At 50.9% G+C, this 16,904-nt stretch overlaps 2 protein-coding genes across 2 annotated transcripts; both read right to left on the reverse strand.

The window, feature by feature from the left end:
- Positions 1-1,306: 1,306 nt before the first annotated feature.
- LOC4335323 (uncharacterized) lies at positions 1,307-2,769 on the reverse strand. The gene has a single exon (XM_015779135.3). It carries the CDS (start codon positions 2,697-2,699, stop codon positions 1,473-1,475), a length of 1,227 nt encoding a protein of 408 aa, XP_015634621.1. The 5' UTR covers positions 2,700-2,769; the 3' UTR covers positions 1,307-1,472.
- Positions 2,770-7,992: 5,223 nt separating this feature from the next.
- Positions 7,993-8,475, reverse strand: LOC107276743 (uncharacterized). Its single transcript, XM_015779798.3, has one exon. The coding sequence runs from the start codon at positions 8,464-8,466 to the stop codon at positions 7,993-7,995; it is 474 nt and encodes a 157-aa protein (XP_015635284.3). The 5' UTR covers positions 8,467-8,475.
- Positions 8,476-16,904: the final 8,429 nt, after the last annotated feature.

Genomic DNA, 16,904 nt, shown 5'->3' on the forward strand with positions numbered 1-16,904 from the left:
CTTGGAGGTTGAGGACTCCTAGACGGCTAGGTGTCACTCCCGAGCCACCGATCTACGTGTGGTTGGCCGAGAGAAGTTTGTGAAGGCCGGATCTCGCCTCCGCAAGGAAAGAGATACCCCTTAGTGGAAGGAGGAGTGCTTAGTGCAACCTCTTGAGGAAAGGGTTAGCAAAGACCCGGCTCTTAGTGAGCTCCTCAACGGAGAGTAGAATCCCCTCAAGGATTTGAACTCCGGGAACAACTTCGTGAACTTCATCATTGGTGATCTCCCTTCATCCTCCTTTTAGCTTTGCTTAATTGTGCCGCTATAGATCTAGTCGCTGTTTGTGCTTTACTCTTGTTTGTGTGATAGATCTACTTGTTGTGCTTCATTGGTGGTCTGATCCAACATCAGACTATCTGATATTTTCGGATAGTCTGACTGTGGATCAGACTTTTCGACCTTATTTCAGTTTTAGCTTTCGCACAAAGTTTTAAATTCGCCTCCCCCCCCCCCCCCACACCCCAAGGCCTAATTGACCATTTCAGCTGCTACTCGCTTTGCTCGGACGTGCCGGAGAGAAGGAGATCAGGGAGAAGAGAAGATAATGGGATTAGGGACATGCCGGAACAGCTGCAATCTAGGACGGCCATTCTCTCTCCCGCATTGGGTCGCCTGTGCTGCTCGCTAGGACTTCTAGCTTGGCTGGGCCGCCACGTCTTCACGGGCTGGCACTATCGGCTGGGCCGCTGTGCACTAGCACAAGCACTTGTATGCCGCACAGTGCAGGCCGGTTCGAGCCTTTTAGGCCGAAATCAGTTTATTTTTTAAGCAACTGATTTAATTAATTTTAGAATTACAGAAACTTATTTGTCACTATTTTAAGACATTCAAAATTGTTGGGAAATTATGATCAATTATTTGGTCACTCAGTAAATTATTTTTAGATAAATGAAAGTGCATGTTTCTTTGCCATTGCGGATGGCTTTTACCTTTTTTCTTTTGCAGAGGATGGTTAAGTCAAATCTATAACTGCCCCCCCTCCCCCATTTGTGAAAATTTGTGAAAGTTGGAATATGTTCAAAGTGTAGAAAATTTGAAATATCTCACGCATGAATTATAAAGTTTGAGATACGACATGAATCTGAATGTGTATACAATATGAAATATGTTTTGATATTTCCCTGTATAAAATTTGGAGATATTTGTGAGGTGTGTACAAATTTAAGATTTTTATGCAGCAATCTTAACCATTCATATTTAGCCGATATTCAGCCGGTGCAACGCACGGGCATATTTGCTAGTGAAAGGAAACAATCATAAAAGATATAAAACCGTCTACATGTGTTATCTGCATATTTATTCAAATAAAATACAAGAAGTAGCGGATATTACAATAAAATATTCCCCTAAACAAGATAATCAAAAAGTAACATGAAATAATAGAACGATGTAAATTGATAGCTGCAAGCAAAAAGAACAAGCTTACTGCATCAAACACTGGGTAGCGACTGTGATGGTGGAAAACCAGTGTAAAGATAGGCTTCGCTGACAGTACCAGAACATATCTCAGAGAACCTCCCAAGCTGCATGGTCTTGATATCAAACATGAAATACATAGCATTCTGCTGAACTGGATCTCCCAAGTTCTGCTTGGGGTGATCAAGCTTTATAAATAAGTAACATTCAGATGCACCTATGATGCCTCTAAATCGATAGCCCCATTCCTCAGGCAAGTTAATTTTGCTCTGCAGTTGCCACCGGTCACTGAAATACATGAACTTATAAAAATACAGGACACATCGTTTATCTGACCGGAAAACATCTGCGACAACAACGATAGTCCATCCATCCATTGATTCCAGAGTGATAATCTGATTACTGAACATCATTGCGCGGCCTGAAAGGACAGGAGAGATATCCACAACCAAGAACTCCATTCGGCGAGTGTCTAATACAAGCCACCTATGGGTGAGGGTTATCATCCAGTAGAAGCACCCATGAGCATGGTTGCGCTGTCCGAGTCGAACGCCCATGACTCTCCTCGTACTCAAAGCATAGTGTTCGGGAGGTGAAAGAGCACGCCACTGTTGGGATTCAGATGAAAAGAAGAACGCGACCAGCTTCCCTCGGCAGCACGCCATCCAGATCACAGCGAACAATGGCTCCTCGCCTCCTGCGTCACTGCCGCAAGATGCCAGGAAGATCTCGCTACTGCGGGATTGCAGACCACCATCGCCGCCGCACTGGAGGTATGGATTTTGGACGGAGGCGGCAAGGTCGTCGGGTATGGGCGGGAGCAGAACGTACCGCCGGAAGAGGGGGTCGCAGACAGCGACATCGGTGAAGGCGGTGGAGCCGCCGGCGAGCGCGCGGTCGAGGAGGAACCGGCCGTCGCGGTGGTCGCGGAGGAGCCAGGCGCGGGCGGGCGGAGGGAGGAAGGAGAAGGCGAAGTCCGCGGCGAGGGCGAGGGCGCGGGCGGCGGGGGCCGACGGGTGCGGGGGCATGGCGGGGTGGAAGGCGGCGGCGCCGTCGGGGCACAGGACGCCGAGCGGCAGCGGCGCGTGGAGCGAGCGGAAGCGGCGGAGGAACCGCGGGGAGGTGGCGATGCGGCAGAAGGAGCTGCACGCCGCGGAGGCCCGCGCGAGGTCGCACGACGAGGGCACGCGGACGAGGATCTCGGCGAGGACGTCGTCGGTGAGAGCTGGCAGCCCGGCCATTGGCGGCGGCGGCGGATCGGTAGCAGGTGGGGATCGGCAGCAGGTGGGTATGGCTACAGGGATGTGCTACGACCGCTTGCTTTGGTGGTCGGTTCTTTTCGTGCTGCGCGGCCTCTGACGGCAAATGGGCCGGGTTGATGAGACTAGAAGGTCATAGGAAAAAGTACACCGAAGGTCCCTCAACTTGTCATCGAATTACAAATCGTGCTTAAACCGCAAAACCGGGTACAACTTGTCCCCCAACTTACCAAACCAGTATAAACTAGGTGCCTTGGCGGTTTTGACTCTGGTTTTGTCCAACGTGGCAGCTGACTCAGCGTGGGACCCACGTGGGTCCCACATGTCAGCCCCTTCTTCCCCTCCACTCTCTTCCTCTTCCCTCTTCTTCTCTCCCTTTGCTCCTGGCATGGTGGAGGCGGAATTGACAACGGAGGTGTGGAATTGGGAATCGGCAGCGGTGGAAGCCGAATCGGTGGAGGCGGAATCGACGGCTGAGACGGAATCGGCGGCGGCGGAAGCCGAATCAGTGGAGGCGGAATCGGCGGCGGCGGAAACCGAATCGGTGGAGGCGGAATCGACGGCTGAGGCGGAATCGGCGACGGCGGAAGCCGAATCGATGAACGCGGAATCGACAGCGGAGGCGGAATCGGCGGCGGCGGAAGTCGAATCGCCGTGCCTCTGTTCCCCACAGCAAGCGCCGCTCTGCCGCCTTCGCCTGGCTTGGGAGCCCCGAAGCCCGTCCCCGCCGGCCTCGTCCGCCTCTGCCAACGGACCCAGTGCCGCCACCTCCGCCTCCTTGAGCCCCTTCCCTGCATCGGAACGTTGTTCCCCTTCTTCCACCGCAAGCTAGAGCCGCCGAACTCTGGTGCAAGCTCCGCCGCTCGACGCCCATCCGAGCGCGACCTCGCCGTGCCAATCTCCTTCCACCAGTGCCCGAATCCCGCTAGCCCCGAGGTCTCCTACGCGTCCGCGGTCGTCGCCAGTCCGATCTGCTCCAGCGTTGTCGCCGCCTCTACCTCCTTGAGCCCATCACCATGGACCTCCCACCACCGCCGCCTAGCTCTCCCCCTGCGGCTGCCGGCCGCGCCCATCTCCACCCTCGCCGGCCGTCTCCTGCTCCTCCCCGCAGGCCGACGGCCGTGCCCAGCTCCTCTCCCGCCGGCCGTCGGCCGCGCCCAGCTGCTACCCCGTCGCCCGCGCCTAGCTGCTCTCCGTCACCATCTCCGTGGAAAGGGATGAGAGAGGAAGAGAGAGGAGGGGAAGAAGGGGCTGACATGTGGGACCCACTTGGGTCCCACGCTGAGTCAGCTGCCACGTCAGATAAAACCGGAGTCAAAACCACCGAGGGACCTAGTTTGCACTGGTTTTATAAGTTGGGGGACGTGTTGTATCCGGTTTTACGGTTTATGGACGATTTTGTAATTCGATGACAAGTTGAGGGGCGGTGTACTTTTTCCAAGGTCATAAAGCGTTGTCCTGCTCCGCCACCTAGACGCATCTAGGAGGCCCATGTGTACTTGGTAATTGGAGTTTTCTCTTTTTTGATGGTTAGGACGAAAACGTACTCTTTTAATTATTACTCACTCGCTTATTGCATCTCAAGTAAATTAGTTATATGTAAATTTGAAAAAATAATAAAATAGATTAGTGCGTAACATATCAATTCTAAAATTCGAATTTTATAAATTATAACAAAATAATGAATTTTACTATGAATTTTATACAAGTTAGAGTTAATTTGTTATTTTTATTACAATATGTATAGTTGATTTAAACTTGCATATTTCTTATAGAGTGATATATTATAAATCGAGTAAAATACACGGCCGGTCCTTAAAGTTGGAGCGAGGTGTCACTTAGGTCCATGATCTTCAAAAACCGACATTACGATCCTTGATCTTGTTTTAGTGACTTATTGAGATCCAAAAGACCTTTGTCTAGGTTGACTGGCTTACGTGGCGGTCCAGCGTGGCAATATAATTGCATTTTGCCCCCCCCCCATTTGCTTCCCCGTGTTCGATCGAACCCCTTCATCGCGTGGCGCACGCAGGAACGCACTGACGGCGGCATGCACCAACACGTGCACATGCGGTACCCCGTCGATGGCTACCGTGCTCACTTGCCGCCGGCCTCCTAGGTCCACCGGCGCTCCCGTATTCATGGTGGTCAACGCCAGCGCGTAGCTGTAGTCATGCCGCGCCGCCGCCGCTACTAACGGCGCCACGAGCGCCAGTAGCAAGCAGCACACTAGCATGACACGCGCGAGTGGCGGCAGAGGTGGCGCACGGGAGACGACGAGGCCGAGCAAAACGTAGTGCCGCCGGCCTCTCCGCCTCCTCTCTCTCCACCTGCGTTCGCCACCGGCCACCCTCCTCCTCTTTCTCCGCGTGCGCTCGCCATCGGCCTCCCTCCCAGTACGCGTGTGGCCCCTCCCACCCGCTCACCTGCTCCTCTGCTCCGCCCGCGTCCGGAGTCACTGCTAGCCCGTCGTCGCCGCTTCGCAGCCGCCCTCGCCCGCCGACGCTGCCACTCTGCTTGTTCCAGCTACCGGTGGCGATGCTGCTTGCACGGCTCCAGCAGCGGCTACTTTGTCCACGGGCGGCCCTCGGCCGGCCGCGCTGCCACCACGTTCGAGCTGTTGTGCACCCCCGTCCTCTTCGCTCTCCCTTGTGCTACTGCCATCGCCGCCCCCCCCCTTCTCTTGCGTCGTCGCCGCCGTCGCGTCACCGGATCTCATCTCCCTCCTCGCCCCACACCCCTACTTGTCTCCTCCCCACCCATCTGTAGCCTCCTCGGGCCCATCTTTGGCCGCCACCATGCTTCCCCGCTGCAGCCGCCGACCGCTGTCGCAGCGTCGCCCTCCTCTTCTCTCCCGGTTCACCTGCCGGCCTTTTGTTAATGCCAAAATTTGGTAAGCCCGAAGTTATCATTGGCTTATAGTCAGTATCGGCTTCAGAGTCTTGGAATCGATCGATGGGAGTCATCAAATCGCTATTAGTCGTGTTCTTGGTGGAGTCGGATCAACTAAAGGAAATATATCCAGAAGAGTCCGAGTTCAAGGAGGATGCGACATGGCAAGTTATCTATTAATTAGGAATAGTTTGTTAGTTTTCTTTTATCTTTAGGGAAGTTTCTTTCTTGTCCGACAAGGACTAGTATCTACCCATGGGTATAAATATGTGCACCCAGGGTCATTGTAATCAATCTCTCGATCAATACAACTACTCTCGGCGCATCGCCACCCTCTTTACCAAGGTTTTTACTTATCATTCGACGGAACTTGTCACCTAACGCGGGGCTGCATCGACTTTCGATCTACGGCGAAGGGGTAAGTCCTACGTTCCGCTAGCCCTGGTGAATCTATCGGCTTCATTGGTGTTGTTCAAGGCTGTATTGCTTTGATCTCTTGGATCGCTCTGGTTTGGTTGATATATTTGCCTACCTGATATCTCAATTCTATCTCTAATTATATTGTGTTTAGAGACGCATCGGTTTAGTTGAGACTGTCTCAGTTAGGTTCGATCTTCTGTCTTAGCCGATATATCTCTACAATCACAATGCTGATGTAAATAGATTTGTTATATCCATCACATTAGGCAGATCTATCGGCTCATCGAGTATTATTAGGTTTGACCTACTAGATTGTTGTTGATAATATAAGTTTTGTTAAGCCGATATGTTCATGCTAGTGTTTTATCGGGGTGCTAGCCGATAAGTTATCTGAACGTTGCATCGGCTTATAAGGATTGCATATGAATATAAATTGGATTTAGCCGATGACAACAAAGGTTTCATTGATCTATCTAATCTTGTGGATTTTATGACATCGGACCTCCAGCCGATGTATGTTTTAACCTTCGGATCAATACTTGTTCTACTATATCATATTGTTAGCTGATTGGTTTCTACTGGATTATATTGCTATATTATATTATCACCAGCCGATTGCCTTCATATCATTATATACATTGGACATATAGCCGATTGCTCAAAACCCTATCACTATCGGCTGGTATCGGCATTGGTTGGAATTGCTCCATCGGCTGGTCAGCCGATCGGCTCATTGATCTGCTGTTTGTATGTCTTGTCAGTTGCAGGATTAAACTGACTGGCCAACCGCATCTCATCAACCTTTGGACCTGCACTGGAGCTAAGCAGATCTCCCAGGGCAGTGTGTGTTTTTCGCATCAACATCTTTGCACCCGCTGCTTTGCCCACTGCCGCTCCGCTCGCAACCCGCCACCACGCTTGCCCACCGCCGCTGCTCCCGCCGCCTGCCGACGGCAACCATGCTCCCTACCACCGGCCTCCCAGGCCCACCGGTGCTCCTGTTGGATCGAACACGGGGAAGCAAAAGAGGGGGAGGGCAAAATACAAATATGTTGCCACGCTAGACCGCTACGTAAGCCAGTCAACCCGGTTATATGTCCTTTGGACCTCAATGAGTCACTTAAACAAGATGGGGGACCCCCAATGCCGATTTTTCAAGATCATGGACCTAAGTGATACCTCGCTCCAACTTTAAGGACCGGCTGTGTATTTTACTCTTATAAATTCTTATATCATATGTCCAGTATATATGATCCTTATGATGCTGCTGGTGCAAAGTGCTTACTATAGGTAATATGTAGTATTATTAACTACACAATCTCACATTCAACAAACGAAAGTAAAATGCATACAAGAGAGTTGTTGGATTACCTGGGATCGACATAGGCGTGGAACTCTCGGTGGCACATATTGGTATAATGGAGAGTTATATGCTGTTTTGCCTTTTACCAGTGCTAAATGCTATAAGGCTGCCTGTGATTATACTATGCATGTATATATGCACTTGTGCTCCTGGTGATGCTAACCGAATAGGACTTGGTATAATTCAAACAAGTCCTATTCGGCCCAAACGGAAACTAATGTACCAAGTCCTATTCAGCCCAAATGGAAATGGACAGGAGTTTGTTTCCTATTTTTGTGGAATCGGACATATTCGTTTTTTTTCGCCTGATTTTTTTTATCGCGCTGATGGAATCGGATTCGATTTGTTTTTTTCACCGCGTCACATTGTTTTAACCGTGTCACATATAATAGGATTCAGTTTTTTTACCGCGTCACATAATTTCTTATTTTTTTGGAATCGGACAAATTCGTTTTTCTATTTTTTTTCGCCCTCTTTTCAGATGTCTCCGATGAGACTTTTTTTCGCCCTGTTTATGATGCTGATTCTACGAGATTATCTCTAATACAAATAGCCAAATATAGACTGACTTGATTGCCCCCAACGAAACTGATAAAAGATTCATCTTCCATTAGACCAATCTTCCAGTGTTCGTGACTTCCATCCATTCAGTCTGTAGTGGGAAACAAAATAACGTTTTGCAGCCGCCCGGCGGCCAGCCGGGTTCTCCACGTCAGCGACGGCTGCCAGCCTCTCCAGCCACGGCCACTCCGCGGACACCACCTCCGCTGTCGCCCTCACCGCCCGCGTCACCACGCCGCGACCCCAGTGCACGTGCGCCACCCGGTACCCGACGGAGGCCCTGCAACAGCGGGAGCGGAGGCCGCCGGTCTCGGACTCGTCGGGCTCCCGGAGGTCGTCCGCCGGGTTAACGGATATGGATCCCACGGGGCGGTCGGCGCCGGCGACGCAGATGGCGCGGTACCACGGGTGCGGCAGGACCTTGTCCACGATGTAGCGGCGTGCCTCGTCGACGCGGAACAACGAGCCCAAGAACCACGCCGACGAGGTGTCCCTCTCCACGACGCGCGACATGAGGTGAGCACGGAGGTGGAGGCGGGGCCGGGCGCCGCGTCGGTGCGCGCCGGCGGCCGGCGTGGGAGGAGGGCCGGCGGCCGGCAGGGGAGGAGCCCGCCTCTCGGAGATGGCTGCCGCTCGGAGCCGCCGCTCGCCCGCCGAGCCCCCCGTCCCTCTGCTCCACGAGATGGCTGCCGCTCGGAGCTGCCGCCGCTCCGCCACCGCTCTCACTCGCTGACGCCGCCTCTCCGCAGCCGTGCTCGCCCACCGATGCCGCCGCTCCGCCACCACGAGCCCGCCGAAGCCATCACTTCGCCTGCTGGAGTACATCGCTTCGCCTCCACCACCACCGCCTGCACATCCCATCGCAAGCTCCACCACTCCGACGACTCCGATGACGAGAGCACCCAGTTCGGCATGGACAACGTGCCCGCCGCCGCCGCCGCCTGGCTTTCGCCTCACCTCCTCCTCCTTGGCGGTAGCGGCATCGCCAAGAGCGTGAGCTTCTCCGCCGCCGTGCTGCCGGCTGCCGTCACGGCGCTGCCCTCCTCGCGGCGTCGGATGAGAAGAGAAGAGTGAGAGAGAGAGAGGAGGAAGGGAGAGAGATTGACGTGGCATCCTCACATGTGGGGTCCATGTAGGTCCCACGCTGAATTACCCGTCACGTAGACTAAAACCGAGGCTAAAACCACCAAATGACCTATTGTGATCGGTTTTGATTAGTCAGGAGATGCTGGATATCTGGTTTTGCGGTTAGGGGATGATTTTGTAACTTGATGGCAAGTTGAGGGACCTTCAGTGTACTTTTTCCTTTGGCTATTATAAAAGGTCCAACAAACAAACGGGCTTGAAAAAACACTAGCCCAACCACTGTCCACGTAACAAAACATATCAGGCTTTGCAACAAAAGCTCTGTTTAATAGCTACTCCCTCCGTCCAAAAAAAAAAAAAAGACAAACCTAATTTCCGTACCTAACGTTTGACCGTTCGTCTTATTTAAAAAAATTATGAAAAAAAATAAAAAGACAAGTCACGCATAAAATATTAATCATGTTTTATCATCTCACAACAATATAATACGAATTATAAAAAAAATTTATATAAAATGGACAGTGAAAGTAGGACACGGAAACTCAGAGTTTGCCTTTTTTTTTTTTGGACGGAGGGAGTAACTCTGAACATACGTCGGGCTATGAAAAAGCTGTAGTCTGTTGTGTTCAAATTTTAGTTCTGTGAACCAAAACCCTTGAAAAGAAAGCACTAGAACCACCTAATTACTAGTGCCTAACTAGATTGACCATTATCTCCACAGGAAGATCAGCCAGAACATCACAAGATTGACGTTTCCTGTTAGCTTCCTGGTCATCCATAACGCAATATTAGACCCTGCAAAAATCTGTACATTTTAGTTAGTTACCAAGATGCAAATATTTATGTTCCAATTTGTGACAGAAAGAAAATCTTGTACATCTTCATATTGAATTTTGTGGTCACAAAATTCACAATGAGTATTAGCTTAGAAAATTAGGGATAGAATTTTACCAAAATCAGAATGAGTACTCATTTTACCCCAACATGAGTACTAGATTGAATCATTCCTGCACTTTAAGAAATTCAATAGTAATTATTCCCAGAAAAATAAGCATTTGTGGCATATACTAGCACCATAAAAGGAAAACATTAATTAAGGAAGGAGAAGTGGATAGCAGAATGTCATCGAACAGATGTTGTCGAAACATGATTTCGGCAATAATAAAAGGGGGTAGCGCACGAGACCTAAAAGTGGATGGATGCAGAGACAAAGGATTTAGACAGGTTCAGGCCCTCTCAATGAGAGGTAATACCCTACTCCTGTTTGGGGATTTGAATCCGCCGGATGTGTATTGATCTGACGATCAGGTTGTCTCATGCCCCCTAGAGGGCCTCCTGCCCACCTTATATAGGGTGGGGGGCAGGATTACAAGATAGAAACCTTAACCAATACGGTATCGGTTTCCTAAATCTACTTTACAATATTATCAAACCAGGACTTTAGGCTGTTCCGTAATATATAAGGAAACGTAATACCCGAGTCATGATCTATTACATATTCCATAGATATAAGTTATCCCCTATGACTAGTCGGATAACCATGCCGTATGGGTATGGGGTACCCATAATATCCACAGTAGCCCCTGAGACCTTCGCAGTCGAAAAGATAATCTTCTCTCGAACCAGATTACTCCAAAGCCGAGTGCTTCAATCATCTTTGTCATGGTCTCCCGAGTACTTTTACCAAATCTGAAGACTGTGGAGGGCTGGAAAATAAAGTCAGGTGCACCGACTAGATGCACCTAATAGGTGTAGCCCCCGACAATGTGGTTAATTAAACAAACCAAGCATATAGTCAAGGAATAAATAATCCAACCAACCGAGTGGTTTTGATAATCGTAATCAACCAAGTGACTTGATATCAATATATAGCATATGCGGTGTGAATCCTCCAAATAACATGATCCGAGTGATATACCAACTGCTTTGTAAAATATGATGAGTGATATAGCAAAATAGCTATAAAGAAGCTTGTATATTGTGAATAAAGAAATTTCCAAAGTATTGGGCATACGCCATGCGCACACTGCTTTAACAGATGTGCTTAAGTCCCTAGAAGACACATGGTTTCACCACACCTGGAAATATATGGTATATGTGGTGTAAAATCCGAGTAAATAAACTCATAAAGGATTTACCAACCGCCTAGAAAATGACCACAATATATAATCAGCCTAAGCCATAATATTGGTCAATAAAAATGCACACTTACGTGGCGAAAAACAATGATATTGTATCTAATCAATTGCTTAAAAACCCAAACAGCACCTTGACTTATATATAAAAAAGTCAGCGGGACAGCTATATAAAGCTTTACTGTTTGACACCTTTTAAGATGCATTGTACCAACTCCTAAAAAGTTAAGTAACTGCGGTATAAAAGGATTTTAAGGTATTGGGCACTTGATCACGCGTACTTTGGCCTAAGCAAAAAGTGCCTAAGTCCCTAAAAGAACGTGACAGGCCACACCTGAAAATATGGGCTGCAGACATATTAGGCCTAGGCCAAAACATATGCCTTCGACACCCTTTAAAGGATGACGCATATAACATGCTCACGAGTAATAAATCTTCCGGGTAATATAGACCAAGTGTAGCTCATATGAATAGCTTCTGATCTGAATGATTATCCCTTATGGGATACTCCAAAATAAATATAATAATTGAATCCCGACTGGCGCAAGTATTCGGTTGATAGCCCTTACGGGGAATAATAATTGGTCCAGTCTTTGAGCATAGAAAATAGACTCATGACTATGAATCCATGTGGAATGTATCCGGAACAAGTCCCAATTGGAGATATAATCCTCACGCTTGAGTTGATGAGCCCCTGAGCATATAGCTTGTCCTTCTGTCATAGTCAAAATTGTTTATTGGCAATAGCTGACGCAGTCGGCATGGAGATGAAATGACCAACATGAAGACGAAATTGCTCATCAGAAGTAACGGAAGATGTCAGTGGTAGTAAAAAACAGTGACACCAATCAAAGGTAATGAAGTTGCATAACCATGGAGGCGAAGAAACAGTCGGTGATGACAAAAGCAAACCGACGATGAAGACGTAGACGCGCATCAACAGTGATGGCGAAATCCACCAATCATGAAGATGAAGAAAATAATCGGCGGCGACAAACGCAACCGACATGATGAAGATGACGATGTCGGTGATCCAGCCAATAGCAGTGTAGCAACCAATGATAATGACAAAGACGCTCATCAGCATTTGCATAGTAGGTCAACCGTGAAGGTGAAATAATAAGTCGGCGAAAACATAATCATCCATTAGCAACAGCAGAGATGTCAGGGTCGATGAAGCAGAGGTGCTGGTGATGATGTCAGTGACAATAATCCATCAAATTAATGTTATAACTGTTGTAGATGCTTCACTTGGAGGAGAGTTGATGTTGTTGCTCAACTCGTCTAAACCGAAATATTTGAAGTTGTTGAAGTAGAATGTCTGCTCCGAAGCAAAGATGAAGATAATGACTCCTGGAGTTGACTCGTGGGTTGATGAATTGATTTCTTCAGCTTGACATAAAATTTGTCAAATTTTGAGCCTTGTATTTGTGTAGCCCCCGACTCTTTGATTAGTTGGGAAACAACTGAACATAGAGTCGAGAACTGTAGCCTCTTGTCGTCGAATAGTTATTGCTTGATTGAAGATATGTGTTGAAGATGTCCAAGTAGAAATCATGAATGTTGGAGAGCCTCTTGTTGTAGTAAAATAACATGGCATCGTATGCCGAAATGTCGAGGCTCACAAAGACGTCGTGGTTGGTGAAGTAGCAAAACTTGCGAAGTAGCAGCAATAGAGTTTGCCAGTGCCGAAGATAATAAAGATGAAGTCGCTCTACCATGATGACAAAGTTGCATTGCCGTGATGAAGTGAACACGAGTCGTCGGCAACAGAAGCAAACTGGTAGTGAAGACGCGCAGTTGTGAAAATAAAAGCACTAGTCGGCGACAGCATAACCAGTCGGCGACGGAAGACGATGATGTTCATCAGTAGTGATAGCTGTATAAACCAGATATAGAGGCGAGGGCACTAGTCAGCAGCAGACGAGACGACCGGCGATGAAGATGGTAAGGCCAATCAACACTGGCAGAATCATGCAGCCATGGAAGTGAAGAAACCAGTCGGCAGCCATGGCAAACGTAGGCAGCTTGTGTTGAAGATACTGATGCCTATTAGTAGTGACAGCGATGTAGCCAGCCGTGAAGAAGATAGCATCAGTTGGCGTTATAACAGGCCAGCCGTGCAGGCGGTGACACCAGTCAGCGGCGGATGCGGCGGCCGGTCGGTGAAGACGTAGACGCCCAACAACGGCAGCATAATAGGCCAGCCGTGCAGGCGGAAACACCAGTCGGCGGCGGTCGAGGCGGCCGGTCGGTGAAGACGTAGACGCCCAACAACGGCGGCATAATAGGCCAGCCGTGCAGGCGGAAACACCAGTCGGCGGCGGCGAAGGCAAGCCGGTCGGTGAAGACGTAGACGCCCAACAACGGCAGCATACTAAGCCAGCCGTGCAGGCGGAAACACCAGTCGGCAGCGGCGAAGGCAAGCCGGTCGGTGAAGACGTAGACGCCCAACAACGGCGGCATAAAGGCCAGCCGTGCAGGCGGAAACACCAGTCGGCGGCGGCGAAGGCAAGCCGGTCGGTGAAGACGTAGACGCCCAACAACGGCAGCATACTAGGCCAGCCGTGCAGGCGGAAACACCAGTCGGCGGCGGCGAAGGCAAGCCGGTCGGTGAAGACGTAGACGCCCAACAACGGCAGCATACTAGGCCAGCCGTGAAGGCGGAAACACCAGTCGGCGGCGGCGAAGGCAAGCCGGTCGGTGAAGACGTAGACGCCCAACAACGGCAGCATACTAGGCCAGCCGTGCAGGCGGAAACACCAGTCGGCGGCGGTCGAGGCGGCCGGTCGGTGAAGACGTAGACGCCCAACAACGGCGGCATAAAGGCCAGCCGTGCAGGCGGAAACACCAGTCGGCAGCGGCGAAGGCAAGCCGGTCGGTGAAGACGTAGACGCCCAACAACGGCGGCATAAAGGCCAGCCGTGTAGGCGGAAACACCAGTCGGCGGCGGCGAAGGCAAGCCGGTCGGTGAAGACGTAGAGCCCCAACAACGGCGGCATAAAGGCCAGCCGTGCAGGCGGAAGCACCAGTCGGCGGCGAACGAGGCGGCCGGTCGGTGAAGACGTAGACGCCCAACAACGGCGGCATAAAGGCCAGCCGTGCAGGCGGAAACACCAGTCGGCGGCGGCGAAGGCAAGCCGGTCGGTGAAGACGTAGACGCCCAACAACGGCGGCATAAAGGCCAGCCGTGCAGGCGGAAGCACCAGTCGGCGGCGGACGAGGCGGCCAGTCGGTGAAGACGTAGACGCCCAACAACGGCGGCATAAAGGCCAGCCGTGCAGGCGGAAACACCAGTCGGCAGCGGCGAAGGCAAGCCGGTCGGTGAAGACGTAGACGCCCAACAACGGCGGCATAAAGGCCAGCCGTGCAGGCGGAAACACCAGTCGGCAGCGGCGGTCGAGGCGGCCGGTCGGTGAAGACGTAGACGCCCAACAACGGCGGCATAAAGGCCAGCCGTGCAGGCGGAAGCACCAGTCGGCGGCGGCGAAGGCAAGCCGGTCGGTGAAGACGTAGACGCCCAACAACGGCGGCATAAAGGCCAGCCGTGCAGGCGAGGACACCAGTCGGCGGCGGCGAAGGCAAGCCGGTCGGTGAAGACGTAGACGCCCAACAACGGCGGCATAATAGGCCAGCCGTGCAGGCGGAAACACCAGTCGGCGGCGGTCGAGGCGAGCCGGTCGGTGAAGACGTAGACGCCCAACAACGGCGGCATAATAGGCCAGCTGTGCAGGCGGAAACACCAGTCGGCGGCGGTCGAGGCGAGCCGGTGGTGATGTTCTGACTGATCCATTCCTGGAGCGTAAGAGATAAGCTTAAAGCCATGAATCCCTTTTATGCATATCTGGATCTGGATCCTGCAGAACAAACATATAGGATGAGTAGTATCTGATATAAATATAATACTCGAGAAAAAATCAAGTATTTTAAAATATTTATAAATATGTATTTCTCCTCTTGTCAATTTTGATTTCCCCGAGCAGATGACTCATTACGTTTAAACACTCTGCCCGACTAGTCATAGCCACCAAGCACTGGGAGTCGGCCTAAGCACTTCCCAAACATGCATATGAGTGACATGAGTTCGTCATTAATGGAACAAAGTTTCACGGATCGGAGTTTACTACTCGGGTACTTTTGCAATTATTAAGAGCAGAAAATAAATTATCTTATCTCTATGCTTTTGATTTATTCCGAATAATACTTAGCACCTTGCGTTACTCGGTCCATCCAACGAGCCCCCGGGTGCTAGGAATCGGCCCAAAGGCAACCATCCATTGGCAAACCAAACGGAAAGCATAGGAAGATAGAACTCCATAACTCGATAGGTACTTTTGTACTCAGATTATGTCGCAAGCAATCAAGATAAATATTATAAAAAATATGATATAACATCTGTAGCCCCCGACTCACTACTCAATGGAAGACCAATTGGTGTAGTGAGGCAGAGGAAAAGGAAAAATATCATATAAAGAATAAAATAAATGATGACTTAGCTTTGTAATATTCCCCTTGGTGATGGCAGAAGTGGCCAATGTGGGAACAAAGTCGTCTATCAATAACAATGAAGACACCAGTCGGCGGCGACGAAGGCGGTCGACGGTGAAAGCGAAGATGCCCACTAATGGCGGCATAGTAGGCCAGCCGTGTAGGCGGAGGCACCACTCGGCGGCGACGGAGGTAGGCCGGCGGTGAAGTCGTAGACGCCCAACAGCGGCGGCATAATAGGCCAGCCGTGTAGGCGGAGGCACCACTCGGCGGCGACGGAGGCAGGCCGGCGGTGAAGTCGTAGACGCCCAACAGCGGCGGCATAATAGGCCAGCCGTGTAGGCGGAGGCACCACTCGGCGGCGACGGAGGCAGGCCGGCGGTGAAGTCGTAGACGCCCAACAGCGGCGGCATAATAGGCCAGCCGTGTAGGCGGAGGCACCACTCGGCGGCGACGGAGGCAGGCCGGCGGTGAAGTCGTAGACGCCCAACAGCGGCGGCATAATAGGCCAGCCGTGTAGGCGGAGGCACCAATCGGCGGCGACGGAGGCAGGCCGGCGGTGAAGTCGTAGACGCCCAACAGCGGCGGCATAATAGGCCAGCCGTGTAGGCGGAGGCACCACTCGGCGGCGACGGAGGCAGGCCGGCGGTGAAGTCGTAGACGCCCAACAGCGGCGGCATAATAGGCCAGCCGTGTAGGCGGAGGCACCACTCGGCGGCGACGGAGGCAGGCCGGCGGTGAAGTCGTAGACGCCCAACAGCGGCGGCATAATAGGCCAGCCGTGTAGGCGGTGTAGATGTTGCTATCAGCAATGGCGGTGGCGAGGACAAGCCGGCGGAGTGGACTCGCGGCCGATCGACCGGAAAGCTGAGACGCCTCGAGTCCATGACCAGCATCAATCGCCTCAATAGTGCCGCGTAGTTATATGCGAACAACAACAAAAAATAGCAAGAAATTAATCTGAGATTAAAAATCAATATGATAAATAATGATAAAAATCAGATTGAGTTTCCCCCTGACTGATTTGGATCAAGTCAGAGAAGAGGAGCTTGAAGAAGTGGTCGACGGAAAGGAAGTGAAAACTCCCAAAGCGAAAGCGAAGTCGGCGACTCATGAAATTGATTCCATCGCGCTCGTTGATAGGAAACTCGACGCAGCCCCTACCTGGCGCGCCAACTGTCGAAACATGATTTCGGCAATAATAAAAGGGGGTAGCGCACGAGACCTAAAAGTGGATGGATG

The sequence above is a fragment of the Oryza sativa genome, chromosome 4 (genome assembly GCF_034140825.1).
Source record: "Oryza sativa Japonica Group chromosome 4, ASM3414082v1".
In the NCBI taxonomy this organism is placed as follows: Eukaryota; Viridiplantae; Streptophyta; class Magnoliopsida; order Poales; family Poaceae; genus Oryza; species Oryza sativa.